Below are 24877 nucleotides of genomic sequence, written 5' to 3' on the forward strand. Positions count from 1 at the left end.
TGCCTCTCCCCACCCTGACTAGGACCCCCAGGCAGCCCTAGATCCTCCACCTGTGGGTTTGGAGGCACTGTGGGTTTGGAGTTAGGAAGTGGCTCCTGCAGAACCATCAGCCTTGGGCAGGTTGTGGACATAACCACAGACAATTTAAGCTGAGCTGCAGGGGCTAGGGATAGTCCTGTCCCCCCTAAAATGTGCATAACTCCTCTACCAGCCTCAGTTTCTCACAGTAGCACCCTGCACAGAAAAGCTGGAGAGAACAGAGGGAGGGCTTCTTGCCCTTTGCAGAGCCTGAAGAGTTTTGGAGAGGAGCCAGCTTGACACTGGAGACAGGTGGAATTCAACTGTGACAGGGAGGAAAAGGTGCTTCTAGAAGGCATGTCCAGGACTCTGTCACTGTCTCCAGGCAGCTTGCTGAGGAATGTGGCAGGATGGGAGGATGACCTGAGGCCGGAAGTGAGCAGGAAAGGCCAGCAGCAGGCCACTGAGAGGAACTGAGCCCTTGCTATGACCTTCAGACAGAAAGCTAGCCCTTCCCCTAGGGAGGAGGGACTCAGAGCTGGGGAACAGGGAATGGAATTAAGGAGTTCTCTCTGCTGATTTTGTTTTTGTTTTTGTTTCCCAGACAGGGTCCCTTGATGCAGTTCAGGCTGGCCTTGAGCTGACTACTAGGTAGCCTACAGCTGGTGGCAATGGGATCTTCCTGCTTCAGCCTCCAGGGCATTGGGTTTATAGTAGTGTGTGCACCACTACATCCAGCCTCTCTTCAGATCTTAATCCAACACCTGGATCTGCAATGTGGCCACAGGCTTCCCGCCCCGGGTCAGAGGGTCAGAACAGTCAGAACACCTAGTGCCTCAAGGAAATCCCCACAGAGGAAGCCACCCCTCCAGGGTGGTCTCTGCTGGTGCTGGAGGCTGGGGTGGTGCCTGGTAAACAGCTGGCCGGGAGGCGGTGTTCCCTCGGGGTTCTCCAGGCTGGCTTTCACTTCAGCCAGCACCTGTCCCTGGTTCATGAAAGTCCCTGTCCCCTTCCACAGTGATACCACCCCCAGCTCAGAGAGCGCTTGGGGATGCTGGCTGAGCAGACAGAGGCCTGGGTGCTTGAATCAGGGAGGGATGGCTGGCTGCAGGACAAGAACAGGGTCTGGGGGCAGCCACTGGGAAGGTCGCTTGCAGGGACAGATGTCAGTTCCTGGCCCTGGGGAAGCCCCGAGTGGACCAGACCCTGGCTGGGCAGCCGGCACCTCCGGCTTGCAAGTCTGCCCCCAAAATGGGCTCAGGAATGGGGTAACAGGTGAATCAGAAACTGAACCTGCCCTGCCCCACCCCGGTCTGGACTCCTAATAATCACACTTACCTTTCAGTACTTAGTGAATTGGGTCAAGTACTTCTATGTATTAGGTCACTTATATGGATGACTAAAATACAGACATGGAATGTGTCTATAAAAATGCTTTTTGCTCACCTACAGCAAGTATATTACAGTAAAAAGACACCTCAAAATCTTGCCCCTCACTTTGAGAGCACCCTCACCCCATCATCCCCGCTGCCTTCCCCAGCAGCTCTAGAGTGCTGTTTCCTGAGGGTCCTCATAAAGTGTGACCAAAAATACAGTGACTGCCGCCGCCCAGTGTCATCCATGGGAAGACAGCTCAGAAAACTGTGATGCTGGGTCCTTGTCCTCCTTACTGACTGCATGGGCACCATGTGATCTCTCCCTCTTCCCAGTCAGTGTGACCCTGAAAGGTCAATGCTCTGATTCAGGTCACTGAGGCAGCCAGGCCAGTGTGCAACTCCAGACCCGGAGGAAAGAGGCCTCCAGAGTGGCTGCAGAGTGGCAGGTGGGGAGGTGGGATGAGTGTGTGAGATCTGAAAGGAGTTCAAGGCACTGTGTCTCTTACTGTATAACTTTTTAAGTATTCCCTATGGTTTTTGGTCACACTGTAATTCCGCAACCAGCTCCCTACTTACCTGCATGTTAGGGGTAATGAATCCCAAGTTTCCAGCCACCCACTCTCTCATCTGCTCAATTGCTCCTGAAATCCTCTGGTCCGAGAGGCTCAGCCACCTGTGCTGTGGGTCAGTCCACATCTGTCAGTGCATCTGGCTGTCCTGAGTCAGCCAGATGTCTGCACAAGCCTCAGAGCTTGGAGAGCAGTGGCCACACCCTGTCCTAGCCCTGTCCTGCTGGCTCCCCTACCAAGCTGGGTGGCAAGGCAGCTGCTAGGACTCACCTTCCTCACCCTGCACACCCAGCTGTTTGGGGACCGGCAAATGCCAGGCTGGTGAGGCCTGAGTTTCCACCCGCCCGCTCCTCCTGCTCTCCAGGTGCAGGGCAGGTGTGGGGCAGGGAGCAAGGTGTCTCCCAAACCCTGCAGCTGAGTCAGGGCAGGAACTGGTCTAGATCTGCTCCAGACCAAAAACGCTCCAGGAAAGGAGCCCCAGCTGCCAGAGAGCATGAGTCACCAGCAGGTGGCTCCTCCCAGGTGCAGGACAGTTTCTTTCCCTTCTCAAAGTTGGACCAAGTGGCATTACACCTCTCTTTATTCAAAACTGCCTGTTGGGAGGTGGGCACGCTTGTATTACCAACATTTGGGAGGCTGAGGCAAGTTCTAGGCCAGCCAAGTACACAGCAAGAGCGTGTCTCAAAAAACAAAAGGAAACAGACCATAACAGGCCTTCGTAGGACACTGGACTAGTCAGCCAAGATGCCATGTGCCTGAGCATGGGTATCCCAATCCTAAAATGGGGTACATTTCAACTGGTGAGAATCAAAGGACATTAGTCACACAGAGGACCGAGTGCTGCAAATCCACAAGGAAACCAAGATCAAACCAAGCCAAGGCACAAACGTTTGATTCAGGTGTCCCTAGAATCCATTTTTTTTTTTTTTTAATTTGACAGCGTCCTGCTACGTAGCCCACGTTGGCCGTGAATTCACAACAATCCTGCTTCGGCCTCCTGGGCATTTGGTCAGGGGCATGCAAGGGCACCAGCCTTATTTTGTGACTCACCAGAGTCAGGACCATGCCGCTCCGGATGAAGCCCGAGGGGCCCAGGTGTAGCTTAGGGGCAGCACGCTTGGCTGCGTTCGTGCAGGGGGCCCGAGCGCCATCCCCAGCACCCAAATCCAGCCCACGACTCACTGCCGGGAGCCGGGACGTGCTATGAGCCCACCTCACCAGGCGCGGGATCCGGGAAGACCGATGCCAGACACACCCTGGGCACTACTGCCATCTGGTGGCGGGAGACAGCCGTGCACCGTGGAGAAAATCAGGGGGCCGCAGGACGCCTGCGGGCGGTTGGGGGCCTTGGCTCCCAGCACAGCTGGACCCTTTGTCCTCCTGTCGGCCGGGGAGACATTGGGAATCGGAATGAACAAGGTCTTTTTTGTTTTCCGTAGTCCCGGGGATTGAAGCCGGGGTTTTCCATCGAGCTACACCCTCAACTCCTGAGGCAGGGTCAAGCCAAGTTGCCCAGGCTGGGCTAGAATTTGTGATCCTCCTGCTTCAGCCTCCTGACTGCTGTGATTCCAGGTGTGTGCTACCACACCTGGCTTCATAGTTCAAATTTGTGAATTGTTCCTAAAACCTCCTTGCACTTTTTTTTTTACTGTAGGAGCTAAGGACGCCTCATTTTTGAGCTCTCCCTACTTGGTAAACTCCTCCAGGGGAAGCCTGCATCTTCCGTGCATCTTATTCTCACTGCTCAGGGCGTGGGGATGTAACCCCCCGCCCCCGTGAGGGATCTGGGTTCAGCCCGGCACCGGAAGCAAGCTGGGCAGGGCCAGCTGCAGAGTTCAGTTGTCTGCCTGTCACCCGGAGGGCGGGGGGACACCTGCAGGCATCTCTGCTGGGGCGCCCTGCACTGCCGTCTCTGCTTCCCCTCTGCCCTCCCGAGAAAAGGTTAGGATCAGCATCAGCGTTGCAGGTGCGCAGACACAAATGGACTTGTTTTTGTCTTTTTGAAACAGGGTCTCACTATGCAGTTCAGGATTTTTTTTTTTTTTCATTTGGTATCAGGAGTTGAACTCAGGACCTTCCACTGGCCAGAACTCACTTTGTAACCCAGGCTGGCCTCGAACAAACAGGAATCCTCCCACCTCAGCCTCCTGAGTGCTGGGATAACAGGCGTGCTCGCAGAGATGTTTTTTGATACCTTCTCACTGTGGAACCCAGGCTGCCCTCAAACTCACCACATTCCTCCTGCCTCAGCCCCCTATACTGGGATTTATGTAGTCTGAAAACAAGAGAGGCCTTATACTTGCCTCAAAAAGTTAAAAAAGAAAAACCCAATCCAACAACCCAAACAACCAGAGTGCCTAGGAAGGACTAGTTGATGGGAACAGGGAAGACGAGCTTAGAATGAGTTGGAAAAGAAAAAAATGAGTCAGGGAGAGCCTGGCACTTTTTTTTTTTGGCACCAGGGATAGAGCTCACAACCTTGTGCTCACTAGGGAGGTGCTTATGCCAAGCTAAATACCCAGCCCTATGGCACCTGTTCTTACTTGGGCTACAGAGAGCTGTTGTTCTCATGCTTGTAATTTGTTTTCCCAGAGCCAGAGGACCCCACTTTGCATGACCACAGTAACATGGTAGACACCTCCCTGGGCGTTCAAGTGTTTCTCTACAGTGAGGCAGCCGCACTGAAGGCCTCCGGCTGTGACAAGCCAGGCTGTGGGCAGCAAAGGCCCCAGAACCAGGAGGGTGCCTTTCTGGGGAGGCCAACTGACTACATGCAAGGCACCGCTTCTGAGGTGGAGGCAGCAGCTGTCCTAGGGAACAATCCTACTGAGGCCCCCAGGACAGCACAGGGCCCACACCTGCCCAGCCACCCTGGGAAGCAGGGATATCAGCCAGAATGCTGTGCATCAGCAGAAACGGTCGGTACACCTACTTAGGGTCTCATGGTGTAGCCCAGGCTAGCTATCAACAAGCTTTCTGCCTCAGACTCCCAAGTGCTTTGGTAACAGCAGAACACCACTTTACTTTTGTACCAGGGATTGAACTCACCAGGGATTGCACTTGCCAAGCAGGCATTATGCTGCTGAGAAAAATCCCTGGCTTTCCTTTTTTTTTGGAAAGTCTTGCTAAGCATTTTGTTATGATTAAAATGGGCCCTGAGCTAGGTGTGGAGATGCCAGGCATGCACACGCTCTTAGTGGAGTCCCAGAAGTTTAAGGGAAACAATCCCTGAGCTCACCAAGAAGCAGGCAGAGGGCATGGGTTCAAGGTCACATTTATTTTCAGAGCCTGACAGTTGGTCACAACAGCTAAGAGAGGCTGAGTGCAACCAACGGAGTCCCTGCCAGGGAGACTAGAGCCCCCCAGGCTATGGCGGGGACAGGGACAGGCCCTTTCCCTCCCACCCCCCACCTATTTCTCAACAAGATTCTTTTACAGCCAGATCTGAAGGAAACCCGTCGCCGCTGCCACCACCTCCAGTGTCACCACTTCAGGACAGTGATAGGAGGCTGGGGTGCGATGCTGTGGGGACCTGTCGAGGCGGGCAGCAGTGGACACCTCGCTTCCACAGGGCTAGACGAGGGGGAACTGGTGCCAATCCATCCCTCCCCCTCCAATTGAAACATGATAAACCCAAGTGTCACTTTGAGACACAGTCTGGGAGAGCCATCCTACCCACAGGGGACCCACCCAACACGATCCACACAAGACACTCCTTCCCTTGGGGCCCTGAAACCTGAGGCATTGTCTGCTCAGAGGGTCACTACTCAGACACAGCCCAGGCCAAGTGTCCAGGAGATCCTGGCCATTAGCTTGTGCCCTGGTGCCCCAGGCCAGCGCCTCCCGACAGGGCTCCACACTAACCCTTCCTCTTTAATGAAAAGCAGAGGCCCCCCTAATACCGAACCCCTTCCCGGAATGGCAGTACTGTGACTTAACGAGCAATAAAGTAAAAGTCCCCAGGAGTTAAAAAATTAAAATAAAATAAAATAATTGATGAAGTTGAATAAATTAAACCCCTGCATGCTCCTCAGGTGTCTTTGGTGTCAGCTGGAGGCAGTGGTCCGGGCCAGGTTCCTGCTGCTCAGGCAGGCACAGCCCTTCAAGGCCCTGGCAGATGGCTCAGGGGGAACGGCTGGGGCACCGCCGGTCAGATGCCCTGGGCCCTCGGGAGAGTGGGTCTGAGATGGGCCAGGCTGTCTCTTCCAGGCCACGTGCTGGGGTGTCGGTGGCACAGGGACATCAGGCCACCGAAGGGGCTCAGAGCTTCTTCAGCCGGCTGTACATCTCCCGCTTGCTGCGCTCGCCTGCCCAGGTGCGACTCTTGGTGCGGAACTTCTTCAGGTCCTCCTTGAAGTCCTCGTGGTGCATGGGCCGGTAGCTGGGCGGCTCACAGTATGCCTGGGAAGGGGACATGGTCAGGCCCCGCGGTGGCCTGGGGCCAAGGCCACTGCAGGGCAGGCCGTGCACTCACCTGGCACTTGAGGAAGAACTCCTTGTAGCCACCCTTGAGGACGTACAGCTCGGGGTAGTGCAGCTTGGGGTACTCGTTGCCTAGTCGATCTCGCTCCCTCACATAGCGGCACCTAGGGGAGAGGCAGCGGTCACCCATCTACAGGGCTGCAGCAGGTAGTGCAGGGCCGCCCCTCCTCCAAGGGACCAGCCCTGGCCCCTGTGCGTGGCTCCTTGCTGCCCAGCCTTGCGTGACACCAAGTCCTCTGGGGCCCTCCAACCTGTCACTGTCCCCGCACTCCCTCCAACTTCCCCGGCCGGCAGCAATGGCAGGGACTAAAGTGCGACCTGCAGGACTCACAGCAGAGGCCAGACCTATAGCTGCCTGGCACCACTGTCACCACAGGACCAGACTGGGCCAAGTGCAGCCCACAAACTACATGGGAGTTGGCAGCCACCAAGGGAGCTGGTTGGTGAGTGCGTAAGAGTTGGGGAATCACCCATTCCTCAGCCTTGTTTTCATTTATTTGAGATGGAGTCTCACAACTACATTGCCCAGGGTGGGTGGGAGCTCATGACCTTCCTGCCTCAGCCTCCGAGTGGTGGGGCATCAGAGGTGGCTGTGGACTCACATACGAGGGCCCCTCTCAGAAGAAAACTCGCAGTGGAACACGACGATGACACGCCGGCCGTCAGTGGGCACGATGGGCTTCTTCAGCAGGAAGTCCTCCACCTCCTCCTCCATGTGCAGGTTCACAGCACCCTGCAGGAAGGCCGAGTCTCTGAGTGCCCCGTGGCCGGCAGGCTGCACGCAGGGCACTGTGACTGGGGGCCCTGATTCATAGTGCTGCGGCCCTATGTGACACGCTTGAGCCAGGACCGGCCTCTGAATCTGTTCCCTCAAGGGCAGAGCCTGTCACTCCCAGGGCTTTCACAAGCAGCAAACACACACAGCGCTTAGCAAGCTCACACACTCACTGGGTGCAGATTCACGGCACAGCCAGCTCCTCCTCCCAGAAACGCATGGCCCCACCCCCAAGTTGGTGGCCTGGTGGCATTGAGACCTTGGAGACCGGGCTGGGAGGTCTACAGCCCGGGCGCCGCAGAGGAATGCTCACTCCTCTTGGGTCCTGCAGCTGAGGCTGTCACCCCTACCATGCGGTCTTTGTTTTGAGACAGGGTCTCCCTGGACCATAGCTGCCACCCGTGCCCCGCCTAATGCGCCCGGAAGCCCACCTTGATGTGGCCTCCCTCATACTCATATGGGTATCGGCAGTCGATGATGACAAACTCCTTGATGAGGCTGGCGAACTTGCCATTCAGGACAGATGCCATCTGTGGGGGACAGAAGGAAGTGACAGTGCTGCCGGCAGAAGGACACTGGGAGCCTGTGTGGGGCAGGTTCCCCAAAGGCTCACTTACGATCTCCGGAGAAATGTACTTCAGGTCCTGATGCTTCCCTGCCACTGTATGAAAGAGATAACCCTAAGAAACCAAAACAGAATAAAATGAAGCCGAGTGCGCCAGGCCAGCAGGATCCTGGAGGCCAGGTGGCCTGCAGGCCCCGACGGGCCTTTGGCTGCCTGTCACTCAGCCAAAGTGAGTACTGGCATGCAGGTACCTTGGAGAAGTCACCTATGAGGTCCCGGGGGTCACTGTCCAGGATGTTCTCAATGGTTCCTTTGGGGGAGGGCACCAGGGCTAAAGAATGCCGCAGAATCTGGAATAAATCAAAGGTAGAGACAGTGAGGCCAGGGTTCTGGGTAGAACTTCCTAAGACGCCAGACTGTGGCTGAACCCAGCAGGTCAGTTTTCCTTATCTGGCTGAAGGGGGTGGACAGGGGCGGGGGCAGGGAGAGGAATCAGTGTGGAAAAGCAGCAGCTCAGTGCAAAGGACCTGGGGTCAACCCTAGGCTGCCCAGGCTGGGCTCAAATGCACGATCCTCCTCCCGCGGCAGCCCACACACTGGGTGCAGGCCTGCATGTCTGATGTCCCTTCTTAGGAAGGCCGGTACCCTGCAGCAGGTTGCTGGGTAGGGTAGGTGGGACATGGAAGAACTGAGCCTCTGTCCTCTGCAGGTGCTGGTGGCATCTACTGCTGTCTCTCGCCCCCCAGGACCTGTGAGCCTGTACTCTAGAGGGGCTCGGTTAGATCCAGCTGTCTCCTGGGGACAGTGTCCACTTTGATCAGGGAACAGAGTTGGGCAGCTGCTGTCTGGTGCCCAGATTCATCACTTCATTTAATGAGGGTTTCCAAAGAGTGACATGAGGCTGGGGATGTGGGCCATGTAGACAAGGCTTGCCTAGGATGCGTGAGAGCTTGGGCTCGATCCCCAGAACCCTCTTTTGCACATGCCAGCCAGGTGCAGGGGTGCCAGCCCATAAGCCTAGCAATCTGGGAGACAAAGGAAGGTAGACTGCAGGGTCAAGCAACGGAGCAAGACCCTCCCTCAAAATAAAAAGAGCTGGGGATGTAGTTCAGGGAAAAAGGCCATGGGTTCAATCCTTACGACAAAAAGAAAAGGAAGAAATCTAAGTTTTTGTTTTTGTTTTTTTTTTTAAAAAAAGAAAGGCTCTCACTATATAGCCCAGGGTGACCTTGAACTCACGGCAATCCTCCTGCCTCAGCCTCCCGAGTGCTGGGATTCCAAGAGTGTGACACCAAGCCAGGCCCCAAATCACTAACTTTGAAAGTTGCAGAGCTCAGTAATGCATTAGTGCCTCAGAAGCTTTGCTGTAGCCAACAAGACTAAGTGAAGCCATTAGCAAAGGTTCTCTCTCCTGTCCTGGGGTTTGGGGCCCTCACTCTCCCCGGGAAAAGAGGAAAAGTAGTCTTTTGGTATCCTCAGGTCCCTGGATAAAAGATGCCTAACAGCGACAGGACTGCTCCTGGGGAAAGGAACTAAAAAGACAGGAGAGGTTTTCAATCAGCAGCTTTCCTTTGGCTTTGTAGAACTCACAACCTCCAGGGGCCGGGAAGTGCGAAAAACAAAGTACCTAACATTTTTTTTGAGCCAGGATCTGATTACATAGGTCAGGTTGGTCTTTTTGAGACAGGGTTTTACTTTGCAGTTCATACTGGCGTCAACTCACAGCGACCCTCCTGCTTCAGCCTCCCATGTGCTGGGATTATGGACTAACATGGCAATGCCTATCAACCACCTAAAATGTACAGTCACCCTGGTGCCCACCTATCTGACACTTCCCTACAACCCTGGTACAACTGACACTTATCTGACACTTCTCTACAACCATGGTAGAACGCCATGTTTCTAGCCCCTCACAAATCTTCCTTTCCAACAACTTGTCCTGGAGTCCCAAGCCATGAACATGGGTTCAGGACATATGCCCTGAAACACCTTGTACTTCCCCAAAAATAAGAACTAGAAACCAGGCCGGTGTGGTAACCCACGCTTGTAAATCCAGTACCAGGGAAGCTGAAGCAGGAGGATCACCGCAAGTTCAAGGCCAGTCTGGAGTATATAGTAAGACCCTGTCTTTTTTTTTTTTTTTTTTTTTTTGTCTTTTTCATTTTTATCGGTACTGGGGATCGAACTCACGACCACCTGCTTGCAAGGCAGGTGCTTATGCCGCTGAGCTAAATCCCCAGCCCCCAAAACCCTGTCTTAAAAACAAAACAAAACACAAATCTGGAAACCAGGTTTAGATTTAGATTTGTGGTTCTGCAGGGATGTTCATGATAGAAAATACCTAGGCTCGTATGTAAAAACAAATGCAGTTAAGTAACTGGAAAAATTAGAATTAGATATGCTGAACTTGACAACTGAGTACAGGTGAAATTTTTTTTTTAGTATCATGAATCAAATTGAGGGCCTTGTCTCAGGCTGAATTGAGCTATAGCCTCAGCCCTCTTTTCTCATTTAAATACATACATACATACATACATACATTTATGGTGCTGGGCACTGAACTCTCAGGCTCAGAATACCAGCAAGTGCTCCACCACTGAAATACAATCATCCTAGCTGGATGTGATGGTGCATGCCTATATAATCGCAGCACTTGGGAGGCTGAGACTAGGAGGGTTGCCTTGAGCTTGAGGCCAGCCTGGGCTACATAATGAGCTCAAAGGCAGCCTGAACTACATAATGACCTTGTCTCAAAAGCAAACAAATACACACATGTGTGTATACACACACACAGGCAATCACAAGTGGCCCTCTCCTCACCTCTGGGGTCTCCTGTGGGCTGGCCCCTGCTGCACTCCTTCTCCGCTTCATGTTTCCCCGAGGCGAGTCCTCCTGCCACCGCTCTGGTCTCTTCAGCACAGGCCGTATGCTGGGGCTACATGGGGAGGAGGCATCACAGTGCTGGCCTCGAGTGCCCTTTGGGAGAGAAAGACAGTACCAGCGGTCAGGAAAATATGCAGGAGGAATGGCCAGCAGAGAGCTCCAGAGAGGGGTCCATGGTCACTGGGTACCTGCTTCTCATGTCACCCAGCCTGCAAACCTCAGCCTTCTGGTGGCCACAGCACAGGCACTGAGCCCAGGAGCACATTCCCTACTCCCCTCAGCTGCCTGCCGAGAGCCCTGAGCCGTGAGGGGCTGCCAGAGGGCAGGGCAAAGACACAGCTTTCTGGTGCCCCCTGCACCTGCTGGAGCAGCTCGGCAGCTTTAATTCCCACCTCAACCCACCCATGGTGGCAGGCAGCATGGGCAAAGAGATGCCATGCTAAGTGAGGGGCCACCCCCTTTCCCGTAGTGCTGTTTAGTCTTTGTGGTCCTGGGCACCGAGCACAGGACCTTTGCGTTGAATTATATCTCCAGTCTCTTCACCAAGAGACATGGTCTCACCAACTTCCTAAGCTGCAGGGCTGGACTCAAATTTGCAATCCTGCCTCAGCCTCCCAAGGGAGAGGGTTGAATATTTTTTGTTGGGGGGTACTGGGAATCAAACTTACCAGGCAGGTGCTGTGCCACTGAGCATAAACCTCCAGTCCCTCCAATAGTACCTGTACTGGCTCAACTCATTTCCTTAAGAACTATGCACGAGACTAAAACCCATAAGGACCCTTAAAACTATAGTTCATTTATTCTGTGTTTACAATTTAACAGGTACCAACAGCTGGGTGTAGCTCTATAATCCCAGTGCTTGGGAAACTGAGGTGGGAGGACTGATGTGAGCTCAAGGCCCATCTGGGCCACACAGTGAGTTAGTGTAAGGTCCATTTGAACCACAGGGAATCCCTGTCTCAACCCACCCCCCAAAGGCTGCCAATTTGTATTTGCATGTACACTCAAGTACGTACTCTGAATTTGTAATATGATCCCAGCACTCCAGCTCTAGGTGTCTGTACATAGCATTTGTTCCCAGGGATGGACATACTGACTGGAAACGGTTTGCAGTTGAAAATGTAAATATTCTGTGAGTTATTGGAACCTGTCAGGTATTAAGCTGTGGAACACAACGACAAAGATCTAAGAAAAGCAAGAGGTCTTCAGGCTTAAGGCTTCAGATTGTTTTTTTTTCTCAATCCCCTAGATTTCACAAGCTAGGAATACACTGTCACCCCTAATCCGCAGCCCCAGGCTCACAGACCCGAAAGGCACTCAGCAGATGCAGGCTCTGGAGTTAGCAGGAAGCTGAGGCGGATCTCAGACCCAGGTGCCCAGGCCCTGCTGCTGCTTCAGCCTCAGCTCGGCAGGGAACTTACAAGATTCGTGGCTCTTCTTGTGACCAGGGGAGCAGTCCAGAGACTGGCCATGCACGATGGGGTTTCCTCATCATTCTGCAGAGCGGGGGGAAAATGGCTTTGAGACCCAGCATCACACACTGGGCCAAAGTCTCCCCCGCCTCCACTTCCCAAAGCTCAAGGCAGATGACAGCCAGAGGGGACATAGCTGACAGTCCCCCATGAAGACTGACGAGGTCTCCATAGGCCCTTCCATCTGCTGCCACTGCTTCGAGGTAAGAAGTAGCACATGGGGATCTCCTGACTCCTCCAGGCCCATGGGGTTGGAGCTGCCTCTCAGTGTGGGGTGGCCAGACACACACAACACACAACACACAACACACAACACACACACACACAGTCACGGTACCTTCAGATTCTCTCCATCAAGAAGGTCCATGAAGCCATCATCCTCATCAGACAGAGTGGCCGTCACGGGTGACTGGGGCAGATAAAGAGGAACCAAACTTCCTGGCTCACTGCTGTCTCTTTCATTTGAGGAAAGCTAAAAGACAACAAAACAGACAGCTGCTCAGCTTTTAACTGTGTTTCAGCCTCAACATGCTGAGGGTAGTTTATCTTTCTTTGTGGTCCTGAGGACTGAACCTAGGGCCTCTGCACTGAGTTATATCCAATCCTTTATTTTGAAGCAGTCTTGCTCAGGCTGGGCTTGAACTTGGGCAATGCCTCAGCCTCCCACAGTGCTGGAATTACAGGGCTGTGCCACCAAACCTTCTTTCCTTGCCTCGAACTCACTTTGTAGCCTAGGCTGGTCTTGAAGTTGCAACAATCCTTCTGCCTCAGTCTCCCAAGAGGTAGGGTTTCTGGCATGCACCACTTAGTCTGGTTTAGTTAATCCTTTACTTTTTTTTTGGTACTGCGGATTGAATTCATGATCTCACACTTGCCAGGCAGGTGGCTTGTGCTACTAAGATAAATCCCTGGCCATATCCCCCCCCCCCCCTTTTTTGAGACAGGGTCTCAACTCTAATTCTAGATGACCTGGATTCACTGTGATCCTCTGCCTCAGCCTTCAGAGTACAATACTGGATTAGAGGTGCATACCATCATGCCCAGTTTTGTTTTTCTCCAGGTAAGGTCTCACATTGCCCAGGCTGGCCTCGAACTCCTGGACTTAACCTATCCTTCTGCTCCAGGTTATCTTGGTAGCCAGGACCACACAAAAGCATCATTGTGCCTAGCAAGTCCTTTTCTTCTGGAAAACTGACACTTAAAGTTACCAAAATCACAAACCTAACTTGTCTGACACCTAACTTGTCTAACTTGTCTGAAGCCCTTCTCCACCCTATACCATCTGCTAGGACGGAGACTCGTTCCCGAAATACAAATGCCAAACTATGTTTTTTTGGGGGGAAATCCTCAATAAGACTAATGTAATATAAAGTCTAAAAAAAACTTTGTGGCAGGGAGTGACAGGGTCTCACTTTACAGTTCAGGCTGGCCTCAAACTCAAGGTGATCCTCTTGTCTCAGCCTCCGGAGTGCTGAGATTACAGATGTGCACCACCACAGCTGGCTTAAGTCTATAAAATTTAGGGGAGAAGAATCCTCCCCGCAAACCCGCTCATAAATATATATCTAAACACCACTAAAAATTTCAGATTTTTAAAGTCAGAATAAATTTAAAAATACACACTTTTCTAAAAACAGTGACAAGGTGATCTTTGTTCTAAGTCCTAAAACTAACCCTTAAGTCCTTGTCACTTTGTGGCACAAAGGCCAGTCCTTTATGTCTCCAGCTGTCTGGACAGATTACTCACGAACCCCTGCCCAGAGCCTGGCCACCCTGGGAGCCATCAGCTTGGCTTCAGACTCTGGAACACACCCTGGGCCGCACCTGCTCCTTCCAGGGGACTTCCTAAGCAAAGGGGTGGGTGACTTCACTGCAGGCCAGCAGGAGACAGCCAGGTCTTGTGGGACCTCATCCCTTCCTATAGCCAGCAGCCCTTACAAGAAGATAGAATCTGGGGTCTAAAAGCAAGGACACAGAAACGCCCTCTAACTCGACTGAAAGTCAGACCAGCGAGGCTGAACAGCTGGTCACGATGGCAACACTGGATAAACCTGGTTCTCCATCCAAGAGCCGGCCTGGAAGTGTATATATTTTTTTTACGGTATCAGGGATCGAACTCACAACCGCCTGCTCACAAGGCAGGTGCTTATGCAGCTGAGTTAAATCCCCAGCCCTGGAAGTGTGTATTTTCATATGCAAGCACTCAGTGAAACCTAGAAACCAAATGTGGTCATTTTGCTGGAGCTGGGCCTCCCCAGTGTAAACAGACACAGTCAGCTGACCCAGTGCAGACCAGCAGTAGGAAACTAGAAGAACAATATGGGATGTAGATAGCTGAAACAGGGCCAGGGATTTAACTCAGTGGCATAAGCGCCTACCTGGCAAGCTCGAGGTTGTGAGCTTGATCTCCGGTACCAAAAAAAAGAGAACAAAAAAACAAAATAAAAAAAAATAGCTGAAACAAGTGACTCTTAAAACTGCCAAACAGCCTACAACTTTTTTTTGCAGTACTGGCTGTTAAGTCCAGGATCTTCAGACTAAGCCATGTCTTCAATACTTTTTTTTTTTTTTTGGTCTTCTTGAGACAGGGTCTTACTATGCAGTTCAGGATGGTCTTGAACTCACAGCAATCCTCCTGCCTCAGCCTCCAGAGTGCTGGAATTAGCACCCAACTCTTCAATACTTTCTAATCAAACATTTGAGACAGGATTGTACTAAATTGGTAAGTGGGGCTAGAGATGTAGCTCAGCAGCACAAGCACCTGCCTGCCAATCCCAGGGTTCCTAGTTTGATTCCTGGTACCAAAAACAAAAAATAAAAAAATCTCCTAAAATTGCTAAGTGGCCCAGGGAGGCTCAAATCTGCATGCAGTTCTCTTGCCTGAGTCTCCCAGAGGGCTTAGATTCCAGGTGTGAGATACCAGTTCATAATAAACCACCTTTAAAAAAGCTAAGTTTTCTCTCCAAGTAGAATCAAGCTTTGAGAAGCACCTCAGCACACAGAAGCACTGCGAAGAGCACACTTTCATCAGGAGACAGGGTCCTATCACATACCCCGGGAGTGTCACCCAGGGCCACTGTGGGTCATCCTCCCATAGGGACCAGGTCTAACAACCGGTCCCACTCTTGCTTCTGGCCTCTGTGCTCTCCAGATTCTGCACGCCCATGGATGAGAATCTCCAGATTCTCTCTGCGAAAATGCCAAGAATGTTTTGAGTCTCCTTTCCAAACATATAGAACCTAGATAAGGTGAGTAGAATTACTATCTTGTCTTCAGCCTGGGGTTAAAAGCCTGCTTTTTTGCTGGGTGTGGTGGCCCATGACTGTACTAAAGATGCTGAGGCAGGAAGATTCCTATAAGAGGCCAGACTGAACTACACAGTGAGACTCTTATCTAAAAGACAAAAACAAAACAAAAAACCCCAACAAACAAAAGCAAAAAAATTAAAAAACAAAAAAAACAAAACAAAAACCAAATACAAAAAAGCTTTTTGGTCCTCTACCAGAAAGCGCCCCTGCGAAAGCCAGCGCACGTACCATCCGAGCCGGGGCAGAGTTCTGCCTCTGTGTGAAGAACTCTCTGCCCTCTTCACATCCATGGGCGTGCAGGCAGCCTCGGGCCAAGGGTCTCACTGGCTTCTTAAACTCAAAGGCTTCCTGCAAGACAGCGCGGTTGAGACACCCACAGTTCACGACACCAACTCGAGGGTCTCAGCTCTGACTTGGGGAGGCAAGTGAGGGGACAGGTGCTGATCACCTGTCACTGCTGCCCCAGGCACTGGCTGGTTTCTGATGGCCCTCAGCACTGGGCCTGTGTCACCAGAACTCCTGTGGCACTGTCCACGCGGAAGCACTAAGGCAACCTCAGGGCTGGGGTCAGAGCTCATCGTGCACGCCCAGCTCCCCTGAGGAGCCAGCTTCACCCCCCAGCACGGAGGTGACAGTGACAATAACTAAGCAGCATCTTCTCCATGGCATATATCTGCCACGAATGTAAAACACTGTGAATGATAAAATAAATCACAGGCTCCCTGAACTCCCCAGTGGTGTCTGAGCTGCCAAAACTTTCAACCTTCATTTACAGCTGCTTGAGGGCAACATCTCCATGTTTCCTACCACGGGGAACAAGTTTTCCTACTCGAAATGTCACTGTGGCAGTGTTAGTGCACACCTGCAATCCCAGTGCTCTGGAAGGTTGAATCCTGAGTAGGCAACTAACAACTGGGTGAGACTGTGCTCCCCCAAACAATGAGCCTACAGATTTACTCAGTATGGCTGATTCTCTCACAATGTTGAATCAAAACCATGTGTGACAAAACACACAGGATATGACTCTGCTTCAAGTTCAGAAGCGCTTATGCGCTTAAGAATTTGTTCCCTTTTTTTGAGACAGGGACTCAATATGGAGCCCAGGCTGGCCTTGAACTCACAGTGATCCTCCTGCCTCGGCCTCCCAAGAGCTGGGATTACAGGTGTGTACCATCATGCCCAACTCAGAATCTGTTCCTCAATGAAGCTACAGCTATATCAGTTACCTGTACCACAAACACCATGCCTGTATTTAGCCACCAAACACACCCTGACTACCCCACTTTACAGAAGAAAGGGGCCTTCGGGCTAGTGTGCCCAAGGTCCCCAAGAAGACAGGACGACAGCAGAGGCTCCTTCTTGGCCACCTGTGGCTGGTTCTCCCTCCAGAACAGACTCAGACAGGCAAGGCTGGGAAAGAGAGATCAGCCTTGGCTCGGTCTAGCTCCACACAGAGGGTACACAGAGGCTAGACACCATACTCTCACTCTGCCAGGGTGCTAAACAGCCAGCAGAGTCCGTGGAGGAGGATGGCTTTATGCTCAATTAGAAGATTGTGAGGATAGAGAACTGTAGCATTTTAATAGGGAAGGGAAAAAATAAACATATGCACTGGACACGGTAGCAAACACCTGTAATCTTAGCACTCTGGAAGGCTGAAGCAGGAGGGTTTATAGGTTTGAGCCCAGCCTTGGCAAGTTAGGAAGACTGTTTTAAAATTTTAAAAAGGGCCAGACAGGGATGTGACTCATTGCAAATATCCTGAAAAAGATTCACAGTACCACAATATATCTTCCAAAAGCAAAACAAAACATGGAATACAGGAAAACTTCACTTTACTTCCTGGTTTTTTTGGACGCCTATCGGGTGCAAAGTCATCCATATTAGGTCTTCAGAGAAGACCTGGAGTTTGAGCCCTGCCTGCATAATGTAGCAACTTAACAAGACCCTATCTCATGAAAAATAAAGGGCTAGAGGGGTAGCTCAGTGCGAAAGCCCTTGGTTCACTCCTCAGGACTGCAAAAAATAAAAAGGAAACCAGCCATAGTGGCACATGCCTATAGTTCCAATGCTCTGGGAGCCTGGGGCAGAAGGATTTATAAATGTACACCTAGCCTGGGCAACTTGGTGAGACTCTGTCTCAAAATAAAACATTAAACAAAAGGCTGAGAATGTAACTGAGCACAAAGGTCCTGGAGCTGCTCCCTGGTACCAAAAACCAAAATAAAATTAAATAGGAAAGGAAGCTGTGAGGCCACCTCTTCCAGAAAGCTCTCCACAGGCTTCTTCTGCCCCAGGGCAGCACACAGCCACCACTCACATTCTCCTTGTTTTCGTCCTGGTCAATGAGCTGAAAGATGTCATGGTCAAGCGAGTCAGAATGGCTTCTCTTCAGAGCTGGGCTGCATCCCAGGAGCTTCTGCTGATGTGAAAGAAGGGAAGAGCACATAAGGGAACAGGGACCGAACACCAGGTTCCTACATGACGGGGCAGGGCAGGAAGACACCCAATCTCACAAGGCCCAAGCCCTTCCCAGCCAGGGGCCAGTTACTGCTGCCTCCACCCCCAGTGACATTTGTACAAAGCTTCCTGGTTGCTAAAACTGACAGAGGACAAAGTCCTTCAGAGAGGTGGCCATTATTCAGCGCTCTAGGCAGTATCCTGAGCGCTTTGAAGACTGCATAAGAGTAGCTTTCTCTTCCTAACTTCGGCAGGAAACAACAGGCATTAGCTCAAAATAACCAAGAACTAACTTACAGGCAGGGAGTGTATTCTCCTCAGGGGATTCCCAAGGCTGGAATAAGATCAGAAGGTAAATAATTAGAATAAAGCATCCCAAGAGGTATTCATATTAGCAGACACATGGTTTATTCAGAAGCTGGGGACCAGTCAAACAGATTCAAATCCCTTTTAACAAGGGATGGAAAAAAAGATTTCCTGAAGCACCCAACTGGGAGGCTCTAAGTAAAACAGCCAACTTGGAGCGGGGCATGGTGGCACACACCTGGAATCCCAGCACTCTTGAGACTGAAGGGGCGATCGAGGTTCAGCTCAGCCAGAGCAATTTAGCGTCTGTCTTAAAATTAAAAGAAGGGGAGCCTAGGTGGGAGAGATTGTGGCATAGGCCTGTAATCCCAGTGCGGAGATCACTGCTAATTCAAGGCCAGCCTGAACTAAATAGTGAGACCTCCATCTTTTTTTTTTTTCTTATTTTTTTATTTTTGTCTTTTTCCTTTTCATCGGTACCAGGGCTCAAACTCACGACTGCCTGCTTGCAAGGCAGGAGCTTATGCCGCTGAGCTAAATCCCCAGCCCGAGACCCCCATCTTAAAAATTTTTTTTTCCAAAAATGCTGAGTATATAGCTCATTGTAAAGATATTGGCTTCAATCCCCAGAACCAAGAAAAACAAAAAACTTTGAGATCTAACAACACTAAACATCATTTCTTGAGCCCAACATAGGCAACATGGCAATTTAATGAGATTCTGTCTCCAAAAAAAACCCAAGCAAACTTGGAGTCTTTTCTCTGTCTCTCTTTTTTTTTTTTTGGTACCAGGAATAGAACTCATGACCTCACCACTTTCCAGGCAGGTGCTCATGAGGCTGAGCTACAATCCCAGCCCAGTGTTCTCTCTCTTTTTTTTTTTTGGTCTTTTTCCTTTTTTATCGGCAACAGGGATCGAACTCACGACTGCCTGCTTGCAAGGCAGGCACTTATGCCGCTGAGCTAAATCCCCAGCCCCCCAGTGTTCTCTTAAAATATATACATTCTCTTACCAGGTTTAGTGTAATCAAAGCACCTGGGAGGCTGAAGCAAGGCAATTGCCACTGGCCTGAACTACATAGTGAGACCCTATTTAGAAAAATCCAAAACACACATTCTCTTAAGGGTTTTAATGTCAGAAGGTAGAGTTCAGGTCAGACCCCAAAACACCAGAACTAAAGCTTACATGAAGGAGAAAAAGTTCTCAAAACTGCTAATATAAACTACTCATTCACAAGACATTTCTAGGATCTAAGAACAGCTAACTAGGGCTCTGCTCCACAACATCAACAATTCACTTAAACATTAAGGAAGGCTTGGAAGTACAAACGTCCCAAAGCAGTGAACACATACTTTTCTTTACTGTCCAAGGGCCCAGGAGAGTCCAGACAGAAACCTGTATGGGAAAAGAAAAACCATGGCTCAGTGCTATTTCTTTGTTAACAAATACAAATTAGCTGGGTGTGGTGGCTCATGGCTGTGACCCCAGCACTCTGGGAAGCTGAGGCAGGAAGATCTCAAATTTGAGCCTAGTGGGCCAACTTAGTGAGATTCAGTCACTCTGAAGGGATGGGATATAGCTCAGTATAAAGGGCCCAAGTTCAATTCCTGGTATCAACAACAAAAAAGCAATCATTAACTAGGGTGATGGCACATGTCTGTAATCCTAGCTACCCAGGAGGCCGAGGCAGGAAGATCAGTATGGCCTACAAAGTGACTTCAAGGTCAGCCTGAAGTGCAGAGTGTAAAACCCTGTCTCAAAAAGACAAAGGGAAAAAATAAAAACACAGAAAGGGTTGAGAATGTAGCTCAGTGATAGCATCCCTGGGTTCAGTCCATCCCTATTATACCCCTAGAGAAAGCCCTGTACATACTAACTACATTTTAGGACTTCTGTTTTTGGCAGTTCCCCAACTTGTGTTCTAAACGCTGCACCCGTGCACATGAACTCATAAAGCAGAGTGAGCACATTTCCTGCATGCCAGGATCACTGAAATGATTTTATTACACTTCTGATGATCTGATCCTCATTTTACCCCATTAAGATTCTGAGCACCACTTATAGTTCTTGGGTGAAGGAACGTTACAAGAAAAGTTCCTGGTACTGCTGTCCGCATGGCAGACACGTGGGTTTAGACTAAAAGGATACCTGAAACCAGGTAATGTCACAATCCAGTAATCCAAGCACTCAGGAAGCAAAGGCAGGAGGATGGAGGCCAGCCTGGGCTAGTGACTACACAGCAAGACCCTATCTCTAAAAACCAAAAATACCTGAGTCAGTTGATTCAGAGGAGCCCATTCTCTGCAGACTGCTGCTGTTTTTCACCTCCAGCGGCTGCTCACACTCACTGAAACCAAGAGGAATATCGCCATGTGAGTGATCACCAGGACACAAGTAAAGATCATACGCAGGAGGTGAGCCGTAGAACAGCCAGGCAGTCAGAACCACCCTAACCTTCCTGCCAGGCCACTGACCCCAATTTGCCACCCCAACACCTAGCTGGCCCTCAAGTCAAGAAAGGTGTGGGTGGCCACAGGGACGCAGTGAAGATGTCCATTGTTGGGGTGCTCTTTGAGAGCCCACACTCGAGGTGCAGAGCTGGAAGGAGCAGAAGGCATACAAGATGGGATGCCTCACTTTTCAGAGGTTGGGAAACAGACCACACTTGGTGTCAGAAAATAAGATGCCCAAGATCGCAAGAAAGCAGCGCCCTTGCAAGGCAGGCGCTTATGCTGATAACGCCCTTGGACACACTGTGGGGTGCCCTTTTAGGCTGCAAGCAGTCCAGGGAGATTTCCAGCATGGGGCGGGGGTGGGCTCTAGACTTCGGGTCATGGAGAAGTGGACATCGGAAACACGAGGAGCCACAAAGATCCGGGAGAGAAAACGCCGGCCCCTCTGTTGGGCAGGAACAAAACTCCGGGAAACCACGGTCCTGCGTGGCTCAGCGGGGGAAAGTGCGGCAATGGCCAGGAGCTGCCTGGACAGGGACGAGGGCACAAACGAGCGGAGAGGGGACAAGGCGACACACGGAGTCCTCCCTGGGCCTGACTCAAGCGGAAGCCCCCACCTCGGTCAGCACGGTGCCCAGGGCGACCTCGCCATCCCGCCGCGGCTCCCCGGACCCATTACCTGCCCAGGGCCTGCAGCCTGTCGATGGTGACCGCCAGGGTGGTGACAGGCGACAGCCCCCCGGCCGCTGGCGCGCTCAACAGCGGCCGGGCGGCCCCGGGCGACACAGGAGAGGGGCTGCCAGCGAAAAGCAGGCGGCGGCGGTGCGGGGGCTCTGGGCCCAGCTCCATGGCGGCGCCGGCCTCCCAGGTTCCCGCTCCGTCCTCCGCGTCTGTGGCTCAAAGTTCAACGCGACCCCGCGGTTCCGGGACGCAGCGGCCGCGGGCAGGCGGCGCGGGCGGGGATCCAGCCGCAAGCTCAGGGCGCGGCTCTCACCCCGCGAGGCCAGGTGGGCGGGCGGCAGGAACCCGAAGACTAAATCTAAACAAGTGTGGCTGGTGCAGAAGGGGAGCGGGAGAGACCCCCGAAGCGACCCCCTCACTCTCTCCACGTTTCTCACTCTTTTGCTCCTGTGCCGAATCGGAGGGAAACTTGCCGACCTTCACCTTCCTACTCTGCAGCCCAAGTGGCTTTTCGCGGTATTAGCTGCTTCCAAGGGTCCGCCGCTGCCCGCCCCCCTATCCTAGTTGGCGCCAAACGGCATTCACCAATCAGAAAGCAACTTCTCTGCCTCTCTGTCGAATGACAGCTAGACTAGGCCAATGAGAGAGAAGAAGGAAGCAGCTCCTGGGCCTCAGCTAGGTCATCCGCCCAGCAAAGGGGCAGGACCTACAAGAAAGAGGGGAAGGGGCGGATTTGAGAGGGGCCCCGAAGTCAATGAGACTTCCAGCAGGACTTGGCGCGGCGCAGGGCAAGGCGGAATGTGGCGTGCCCAGTTGCAGTCTGGGAAATGTAGTTTCCACCGCCGTTAGTCCGCTGCAACTTTCTCGCGACATGGATCTTAGAGGAGATAGTGGGATATAGCCTGGGCTCTGACGCTAGCCGTTGCAGTACTGTGAATCATGACCTCCCCGGCCCATTTCTGAAGGTTTTTTTTTTAGGTTTTTGATAGTGCGGGGGATCAAACCCATGGGCGCAGTCCCACCACTGAGTTACATTACCAGTCCCTTTTTTTAATTTTAATTTTTGTAATTTTGAGTCAGAGTCTTACGAAATTGCCCAGGCAGGACTTGAATTTAACGATTCTCCTATTTCGGCCTCCGGAAATGCTGGGAATACGGCATGCACCCCTGCATTCTGCTAATTCTGGAGTTTTTACTACACCCTGCCCTGCAGGCTCTGCCATCTGCCAGAGGTAGCCTTGAGTCCTACAATGTGGCCTGTGCCAGGAGTCTCAGCGTTCTTTGCTGTTTACTGTATGCTCCCAGAAGCCAGGTTTGGTGGTGCATACCTGTAGCCCTAGCACTCCAGAGCCTGAGATAGGAGGATTTTCATTAGTTCACTACATAGCTCAAGGCCAGCCTGAACCTTGAGTGTTACCCTGTCTCAAAAATAAATAAATAAATAGCAGGCTCTTTTCCTTCTTTTCCATCTTTTCTGTTCCTTTTCACCCCCGGACACTCCTAGGGCTCTTAGGATCTAGTGTTCCAAGTAAGTTAGTTATCGGTGTTAATTCATTTCATCCTTACAATTCAAAAAAGGGTCTCATCCCTGTTTTAGAGGTTATTTTCTATAGCTCCTGCACTAGCAGACTAGCAGTGGCTCTTAGAATAATTGTGGAAGAAAAGTGCAGGTTCAGTAACCAGCCTGTGTAAGGACTTGACTATGGGCAGCATTTTTAGAGCAAACATACACTTCTCAGAGTGTAGTCTACCCCAGTACTGCGGGCTGAAACCAGGGCCTTTGCACTGAGCTACATACTCATCCTTTTATTTTTTATTTGAGACAGGGTCTCACTAAGTCCATAAATTGTGCAGACTGAGCTGGAACTTCTGATCCTCCCCTGTCAGCCTCCCAGAGTACTGAAAGAATAGATATTTATTTTAGGAAGTTTCAAGTATCTGTAGAGTTAAAAAATATATATATATATCTGTAGAGTTAAGATCATTATCTCTCCTAAGGGTTACCATGAAATGTTTCTTTCAAGAACTTTGCTTTTAAACTTTGTATTATATAAGTAATATAAAATAAATGCAGCTTTAGGAAATATAATCAGTCTAGGCACACACATGTAATCCCAGCACTCAGGAGGCTGAAGTGAGCAGATCCAGAAATCAAGGGCAGTCTGGACTAGATAGTGCTTTTGAGGCTAGCCTGAACTACACAGTCTCAGAAAGAAAGAAAAGAGGAAGGGAATTAGGATAGAAGAGGGTGTAAGGGAGGGGAATAGGGGGATGGATATGATCAAAGTATGTCATGTACATTTATGAAAATACCACATTGATGCTAGCCATGTGGAATAACACCTGCTATCTCCAAAGTCAGGAAGCTTAATATCTGTAATTCAGAATCAGTTTCTACTGCATAGCAAAATCCTGCTTTTTCTCTTTTTCAAGAGCAAAAACAAAAAACACCACAAAAGCTGGGTGTGGTGCTTACTTGTAATCTCAACACTCTGGGAAACAGATAGCAGTGTAGCTATGGAATGTCTGAGACCAGTGTGGGCAGTTAATTTGGCTAGCCCCTGTCTCAAAACAGGCCTGGGGCGGGCTGTAGGTCAGTGGGGAAGCCCTGGGTTCAATTCCCATTCCTGGGGAAAACAGAGTAGCCATGAGGAAACGCAAACAATAAGGCTGACCAACCCAAACCCTGAAGGCCCTCACCTTCACCCACATGATTACCAAACAGAACTGTTTCCCAAATCCAAGGATTAGAATAAAAATCAGGGTCAGACAATCAGTTTTGTTTTGTTTTAAGGCTTGGCTGGAGCTGGGAGCAGAGGCTAGCGTTAAGAGTGTCCCTTAGTGTGCGAGACCCCCAAGGGTTTGAACCCCTGAGCAGAAAAGTGGGTTTTGACCTGTTCTTGTTTTAGTGCTGGGGATCAGGTAGACCCCAACAAGCTCAGCCCCCAGCTGCATTTGCGCCGCTGTCTACTGAAGGGTCAAGGGTGGTGACCTTTGGTTCCAGGACTGTCTTTAGCTGCCAAGAGGAAGTAAAAGAAATGTAGTACTTTAACCAAGTGCTTGTCCCCCTAATTAGGCCTCTTCAGAGCCCTGCAAGCTGCAGCCACATAGGAGAGGAAAGAGCCCTGGACTGTGAGATGTGGTCATGATCTGCTTTAGGGCAAGTTCATTCTGTTTCTACTAAGCCTAACGACTTGCCAGAGGGTTCGTGAGGAGCCCAGCTCACCCCATCCAGCCAACTTCACCCCTGCTCCCTTCTTCCCCTTCCCAGGGAAGCATTGCTCTCTCACCCTGGCTGATATAGGAATCCCTGTTCTCATTTGCCCTCTGGTTGCCACAGGTTTAGAGCTGTCTTTGTGACTTATGAAGCTATGGACAAGTCAGGGCAAGTCCCTACCTACCTCAGAAGGGTAGGCATCGTGCCTTTTCCTCTTTCCAGCACAAATCTGAATCCTACCTGGGCAATTTAGAAAGACTTTGTCTCAAAGAATCAGGCATTGTGGCATACACCTATAGTCCCAGCACTCAG

At 51.1% G+C, this 24877-nt stretch overlaps 1 protein-coding gene across 4 annotated transcripts; it reads right to left on the minus strand.

The window, feature by feature from the left end:
* Positions 1-5221: 5221 nt before the first annotated feature.
* Positions 5222-22019, minus strand: Cdc25a (cell division cycle 25A). Of its 4 annotated transcripts, none has more exons than XM_013140775.3 (15): positions 21347-22017; positions 20485-20561; positions 19567-19609; positions 18206-18242; positions 17769-17867; positions 15677-15796; positions 12478-12612; positions 12090-12164; positions 10606-10761; positions 8037-8135; positions 7838-7900; positions 7652-7750; positions 7048-7178; positions 6438-6549; positions 5222-6364 (listed from the first exon to the last, which is right to left on the minus strand). In XM_013140775.3, the coding sequence occupies exons 1-15, from the start codon at positions 21514-21516 to the stop codon at positions 6224-6226; spliced, it is 1557 nt and encodes a 518-aa protein (XP_012996229.1). In that variant the 5' UTR covers positions 21517-22017; the 3' UTR covers positions 5222-6223. The 4 variants fall into 4 exon arrangements, with proteins under 4 accessions (XP_012996229.1, XP_012996227.1, XP_012996231.1 ...); XM_013140773.3 differs by having other exon boundaries at positions 17769-17870; positions 21347-22016; XM_013140777.3 differs by lacking the exon at positions 15677-15796 and having other exon boundaries at positions 21347-22019.
* Positions 22020-24877: the final 2858 nt, after the last annotated feature.

This window comes from Cavia porcellus, unplaced genomic scaffold, assembly GCF_034190915.1.
Source record: "Cavia porcellus strain 051 isolate PalLab524CR breed Dunkin Hartley unplaced genomic scaffold, mCavPor4.1 scaffold_14, whole genome shotgun sequence".
In the NCBI taxonomy this organism is placed as follows: domain Eukaryota; kingdom Metazoa; phylum Chordata; class Mammalia; order Rodentia; family Caviidae; genus Cavia; species Cavia porcellus.

Excerpts from the sequence above, each read along its gene's own strand:
- Cdc25a (XM_013140773.3), bottom strand. The coding sequence starts at position 21,516 with ATGGAGCTGGGCCCAGAGCCCCCGCACCGCCGCCGCCTGCTTTTCGCT. Across the intron at positions 15,797-17,768 it reads AGGACGAAAACAAGGAGAAT|GAAGCCTTTGAGTTTAAGAA; the intron begins GTGAGTGGTGGC and ends GCTGTCTTGCAG. Across the intron at positions 7,901-8,036 it reads TCATAGGTGACTTCTCCAAG|GGTTATCTCTTTCATACAGT; the intron begins GTACCTGCATGC and ends TTGGTTTCTTAG.